The sequence below is a fragment of the Antrostomus carolinensis genome, unplaced genomic scaffold (genome assembly GCF_000700745.2).
Source record: "Antrostomus carolinensis isolate BGI_N321 unplaced genomic scaffold, ASM70074v2 scaffold39943, whole genome shotgun sequence".
Classification (NCBI taxonomy): Eukaryota; Metazoa; Chordata; class Aves; order Caprimulgiformes; family Caprimulgidae; genus Antrostomus; species Antrostomus carolinensis.
Genome location: NW_010305245.1, coordinates 20,050 through 27,028, shown reverse-complemented (window position 1 = coordinate 27,028; position 6,979 = coordinate 20,050). Strand labels below are relative to the sequence as shown.

Here is a 6,979-nt window from a genome sequence, read left to right as displayed (position 1 = left end):
GCTGGCTCTTTGGAGCACACACAATCTCCTAGTATGATGGCTTCAGAAGTTGTTAATGTAAACAGACTCTCTCATTTGCATGCAGAGCACTTCATCAATGTACAGTGTATTCTCCTTGAGCTGGATCTCCTCCTCCAAGGAAAGCTGTCGGCAGCTCAGACCTTTCAGCTCTGTCTCAGCCTGTGCCAGTGCATCCTTTAATCTAACAGGGAAAATACAGACAGACATTAATTGACAACACATGGATTTTTTTTTTTTTTTTCGTATGGCGTAAGAATTCTGAGCAGAAAAAAAAGATGGAAGGGAATTCACAGAGAGACAATGCCCATGCAGCTTCCCTTAGTGTCCTGCCCTTAAGGGAAAAGCAATTCCCAGCCTTTCAAGGAGAACAGCTGGGACCCAACATTACTTTGACTCATTAAATTAACCCACTAATCTATACCAGGTTTTCCCCTCCTGCATCTTTTCCACTTGCCTTTGAGTATTTTTTGTAATCTCTTGAACTTCACTACTCAGCCTGTGTTGCACTGTGTCATAACACAATTCCATATTGGGGCGATGGTTTCTTGCTTCCAAGCAGGTTTGAGCCACTTTAACAGGTCCTTCTTTATCAGCGATTGCTTTCTTTAAGGCTGCAATGTTCTTCTCCTGTGAGGCAGTCTCCTCCATCACCTTAACAAATCCAACACAAGGAAGTGCTGCACAGTTTCTTACAGTGGGTGAAATCATAAACCTATTTTTTTAATATAGTAATAACAATCACAGTTTCTGAGTGAAACTGGAGATTTACGCTCAGCAATTAATTTTTAACATTAAGGCTCAGTTTTCATGTATAAAATTTTGAGCACATTGACTCTGATTTTATGAGTTATTAGGCTCTTATATCACAATTGTGAAAATTCCGTGTAACTAAAAATTCACAAAGGAAATCCTGACTTTACTGATGTCTACAGCAACACATCGCGTGAGTTACTCCAGAAATTCACCTCTGTAAGGGTGCACACAGAGCTGAGAAAACAAAAATCTAAGATGAATGTGTCTGGTTTTGTTTGTTTGTTTGTTTGTTTTGGGGGCAGGCGGGTGGGTGGGAAATGTGGCAGGGTTTGCCAATATTATAAAAGTAAAATTCTTAAAGCAAAGTAGCTCAAGCCACTGGATTGAGAAAACTAGTAGATAATTCAAGCCCATTGTTTCCACTTTTTTGGTGACTGTCCCTTACCACTTACCATTGCAAGGAGTGTCTCTAGCTTGTGCTTGGCATCCTTGACTTCCTTCACCCTATTTCTAAATGCGACATTCACCATCTCATATTGCTTGCGCATGTCATTTGCTGTCTGTGAGAGGATGCCATCAATCAGCGCCCTCAGTGCCAAAGAATTGTTTCTCTGCTTGTCAGCCTTTTCAATGTTTATATTTGAGAAATCTAGCCAGTCTTCAGGGCTAACAAAACTGAAACAGATTCAAAATAACAGGTCATCGGTGGGCAGCATGAGGCTCTCTGACTTCATAAGTCTGCAATTACTCCACAAAACTGAGAACAAAGCAGTCCTGTTAACTGCACGTCCCAATGAGTGCCAGTTGTGCTGGGAATTCTACAGATACAAAATAAAGACCCCCTCTGTGGCAAACTTTTCAGAAGGAAGTAGACCCACAGTAGAATGGAAACCAATTTGCTAAAGTCACAGAGCAACTTTGTTACAACTTTCCCTGATAAAGGATTAAGTTGTTGTGGGGGAAACACAGATAATACCAGTATTCTTAGAACACCTTTTGTTAATTAAGCTGTTATTACTAATATAATTCAGCTGTTACTATTAGTAGCAAGCAACTATTCACACAAAATATTAACTGTTTCTCTCAGATGGTTCACCACCTATAAGACAGTCACTTACAGTACTTAGTTGGAGTAGTTGGGAAGCCAACCCCCAGCTGCATCCCCAGAATTTAAGGGTCATACTTGTGTACCAGTGGCTTGCAGGCAGGTGTTTGGAAAGTTCCTCAGAGGCTTCCGTGTTTCATTGGGTGGACATATAAAGCTGTAATTGTCATTTGCATATAGCAGCCAACACTGTCCTGGGTGTGGTCTGAGTTATACAATCTGTTGTTGGTGCACACTAACAAGAGCTGTCAGTCTCTTGGGTGTTCCAAGTTTGTCAGTTCTCTCAGAGCCAACAGTGTCCTTGGGAAACTGTCTCACACACACTGCTTTCTCAGTGTGCTTCCCCTTTTCAGCCTGTTTTTCTGTGGTAGCTATTGCTCCATCTAAATCATTAAAACTAACAAACCCACACAGAAGGGGTGTATTTGACAGGTTAATGACTGAGTCAGAAACTGACTCGACACACCTCATGTGTCCCAGTCCAGTGTTCTCCCCACCAGGACACCCCGAGAGAGGAGAGGAAGTTAGATTGGTAAATCTACTACGGGTTTAAGCAATATGTGAAATTTTTCCTTAGCTAACTAGAGCCTTGAAAACTTTCAGTAAACTGCAGTCCACAGGGAACATGATTATCGTGGCTTATTACACAGATACTAAAGTGATGGACAGAAGTATAAAAAACACTCAAACAACAGATGATGGACATATAGTCTGTTTTACACAAAATGACTTTAACCTTGCTATTACGGAACGGCTTATACTATCTGTATAATTATCATATGTAAATTGAACTAAATAACCACTTACTTTCCTTCTCTTTTCACTGCATTATCGGTGTATCTGATATCAGGAGTGTTGGTTGTCAAGCTAGCACAATAATTATCAATCATCAAAGCTGCGAACTTGTCCTTCAGATCCAGTTCCAGGTTATATTTTGCTGAACGGTTTAGTCTAGGAGGAGAAACAACCGAACTCTAAGCCAAAGTGTAGGCACTCACAAGGGCCCCTAACATGCATGCATATATGCATTAAGTAATACAGATGCTGTTATGGAATTCTTCATGTATGACCTGTTAGTTGCAAAGTCTCAAAATCTAGAGCATGAATCTGCCTCCATATAAATTGATGGTACAACTCCCTTTGGAATTAAAGGCACAGGACTGGATCATGAGAAGACCAAGGATCACATGCAAGTACTTTGAGTTCTAACAAACAGAACTTCTCATCATTATTGATCAAATGGGATAAATTAAGACTGACCTCTTGTAACTGTTTAGCACTGAAGATAACTTTGGACCTGTGCTCAGCCTAACCCTACAACTTCTCAGAATTATGGTCATCCTACTTTTCAGCTAATTGGTGTTCAGTTACGCTCTATGCCTTTGCACCTGATTTGCTCATTGGTTTGTTCCAGTGTATGTCCAAGCAAAGCAATAACCCCCTGGAGGACTTCAGCTTCCTTCACCAGTTCCTGTTCCACTTCATCATGCACCAAGTCAATCCCAGCTCGCTCCTGCCTAAACAAAAAGAGGAAAAGCCATCAGCCACATTGTTCAAATACCTGCAGCTAACAGAAGATTATGAAGTCCAGCTTTCCAAATGGAAGGCTTTTCCTTCTCACACAGGAAATTTTTCCTTTATGGCCTTGGTTCCCTAGTGTTACAACACCTAAATCAGACTCTTACTCCACTGCAAAGAGAGGCAAGCCCTTAGTTTGCAGTCTTTTAAATTATTTGTTAAAGGTTCATTACGTAGATTTTTTTTTTTTCTGTTCCTGAATGCTTTTCATCTGAATCATCTCACCTGTTCAGGAGACACTTTTGGGCAATAACAAGTGGCTCTTTGCAGCTCTCCAAAGATCTCTCCAGCCTAGTTTTGAAAGTCAACAGTACCTCTGTCTCATTAACAAGTTGTTCAAGTTTGTCATCTAATTCTTGCTTCCAGAATTTCATTTCTTCCTGTCTCTGTTCTGCAGAATGAAAATAGCAAACAGATATTAATACAAGCCCATCTGATAAGCCACAGCACAGCGGGTCACATCTTAGATATGGCTAAAAACAGACTTATTCCATAGTGGTGTGCACATAGTGCTGTAAGTTGATGTGTGGAGACAGTTTGGCAGCCCTGTGTCAGGAGGTTTGGTTGGAATAGCTTTCTGTGTGTTTTGGAGAAGTAAGTTATAAAATAAAGAATTTGCCTCAAAATGTTTTAAAAAATATTTTTAATTTTTCCATGAGATCAGAGAGCATGGCATTCACACATATTTCTAAGTCCATCTTAAACATATAGCTCAAATAACTTATCTTGACACTTGCAGAACAAATGGGATTACCTATTCTCTTGTTGACATCACTTCGGGTTTTCTGAGTTGTCTTTTCTATTTCATCCAGCAGCCTCTGACTCTCAGCTATCGTGCGCTCTGACCTGGATTTCTGAGACTCTGTACTGGCACACTGCATCTTGTTTGCCATGTCCCATTCTGCGGGATGATACTTGGGTGGAGCTTGCAACAGTCTGGCCATTGTTTTTTGGAAAGTTTCTGGATATAACAGGTCAGTTCTTGGAATGTGGAACCTGAAAACAGGAATAGCATTATCTTTGGTTTCAGAAGCAAGAAGGGGAGAAGATAGGTCCACGAGAGTGAAAATAATTCTTGCCCCTTTTACCTGCAAAATGACACAGGCATGAAAATAAGACTTCTTGCTCAAGGCTCCTCAAGACTTTACTGAGGTGTAAGGGGAGACGATAGTCTGGAGTGGGAGAATGAAGAAACAGAAGAATTTGGGAAAGGAGGCTAGGAGGAGAGAGGCTAAGAGGCTTGAAAGTGGAACTGAGAGGAAAAGATGGGCTGTCTGCAATAAGTGGGAGAAGAGAAGGGAAAGAAAAGGAGACCTGTGAGGAAGGACAGAATTACTAAATGGACGATCGGAGAAAACTGAGAAAAAGTGAACAAATATAAAATATAGTCTCCGAGAGGTTGAAGAAGTAAACACCTTTTAAGAATATGGCTGGAGAGGTGCATGAACTCTAGGTTGTAAAAAAGAACTGTAATGGTCATTAGGAGGAAAAAAAGAAAAAAAAAAAGATAAAACAGGACCTGGAAAGCTGAAGGAGGAAATACTGTGCATACTGGGAACACTGGTTTAGTGTAGGGTGAAACCAATGCACAAAATATATGCAAAGTCACAGCAGTTTGATTATCAATTTTCCTATTCTTGCATTATTCTCATCTAGTGTTCCTGAGAAAACTCCTCACCCCAAATGCACACAGCTGCTCCTCAGCAACACACAGTTTTGCCCACACTCCAGCCCAGGTACCCCTAAAACAATCCTCCCCCCCACCTTCTCCCTCCCACACCTCTTGGCTGATGCTGCTCCTAACCTGGACCGCTCCCAAGGTCAAACCCTGGCTAAGTGCCACGTCTTCAGTTCACCTCCACTGAGGGAGGGGGAGAAGGGTTTTGCTACCAATTGTCTTCTGGCCTCAGTCTCCACAGCAGCAGCCCCTAGTTTCTTTTATAAAATGTTGGACTAAATATTCCAGGAGGTGGCCGAGAACAGCATGGAAGGTAAACAAACCGGTTGCTATGGGAACATGAACGGCCTCTAGCCACCTTCCACAGAGGTGGAAGAAGCCCAGCACATCGTGGTGCTTCTTTTTACCCATTCCCAGTTAAGATCTGTCTAGAAATAAAAACATATTCTTTGCACATTAATTTAGGTAGTTCCCACAGCTTTGGACAGTATTTTGTGATTATTTATTGCAGAAATGCATAAAGCTTGTGAAAGCAAATGAAAGGCTTCTTAAGTACCTAGCTATCTAAAATGTCAGTCATAAACAGTATGATCCATCTTGTGGCAACTATATTCTTTCCTGGGACAAAACAGATGGGGAGCCAGAGAGAAGAAATGAAGGAGACAAAAGAGCATTACATCAGATGGTACAGTTATGCCCCCTCTGTATAGCCCTGATGTAGTTTAGATCAGAACAGGATTTCTCAGAGTTCCCACAAGGTTCAAAGAGATTGCAGAGTGAAAAAGCAGCAAGTAGCATTGGTCAAAAGAAGCTGAGCTGGTCCAAGACAGAAAAGTGGGAAGCAACTGCAATTGTTGGCCGCAAATACAGTGCAGTGACAGCTAGAAAGCTACTAATGATTTTTAATTTCAAACAGTAGCTAAATTCTCTCAGTGATCATTAAAACTGGTATCTACAGTGCCTCTTATGCCAGCTGCCGTGTAAACAGAAATCTGCACATACGCCAGAGGAGCAAAAAAAAACGGGTTTCAGCTGAAGAAAAAAATGCAGGTATTTCAGAGTTAGACAAAGAAAAATACACGCTTCAGAAGACAGGGTTGACAGAATATGTGTGAGGCTGCTTATTAGTAGTCTTCCACAAAATTGTATTATCTGTACTCTCAGTAACATTCCAAGGCTTTTAGAAATATAAAACAATTAAAGAGGGATGACAAAATGATTCATAATAAACTGAAATGCTGAGATATCTGAATGGCAGCTGAGAACAATGAATGTCTTACCTTTCTGAAAACGTGCTCAGTCACTTTAAAAGCTGATAAATCCCCGAGTGATGGCCTTCCAAAACGTTACTGTCAGACCCGGCTGACTTTATGCAGTTCTGTTGTGAAAACCCAGCATCTGATGCTGTCCTGACCCAACTTGTGAGCAACACCATCATAAAGCCATTCATTGTAGTAACCAACCCTGAATCTGTTCATTGCTAGCTTACCATAAAAGTCTATTTCCTTTTAAACTGTTAATACAAAATTTACAACTGATCCTTCAGTATGAGTTATATGACATAAGAAAGTTTTATTTTTACCTCTCAGATGTTTTCCAGGGGTTAAATCATTGTAGACTTCCCGAGGCTGACACCAGCGCGCTGTTCGTCAAATGACAAGAGGAAAAATCAACTCAGCAATTTGGACAGTTTAGGAGGAATGAAAATTAAAAGGTTTGTTAATTCCTGAAAACCTCGAGCAATTTACAAGGGAAATGAAATGACCCCGAGGCAGACGGGGCTCCCCCGCCTCCCGTAGCGACCCCGCCTTGCCCCGGGGCCCCTCGCGCGAGCAGCACAACGC

General features: G+C 41.3%; 1 protein-coding gene across 1 annotated transcript; it reads right to left on the bottom strand.

The window, feature by feature from the left end:
- Positions 1 to 42: 42 nt before the first annotated feature.
- Positions 43 to 6,789, bottom strand: TEKT1 (tektin 1). The gene is made up of 8 exons (XM_010164727.2): positions 6,718 to 6,789; positions 4,212 to 4,453; positions 3,683 to 3,848; positions 3,268 to 3,396; positions 2,687 to 2,830; positions 1,227 to 1,449; positions 476 to 672; positions 43 to 202 (listed from the first exon to the last, which is right to left on the bottom strand). Exons 2-8 carry the CDS (start codon positions 4,399 to 4,401, stop codon positions 43 to 45), a joined length of 1,209 nt encoding a protein of 402 aa, XP_010163029.1. The 5' UTR covers positions 4,402 to 4,453; positions 6,718 to 6,789.
- Positions 6,790 to 6,979: the final 190 nt, after the last annotated feature.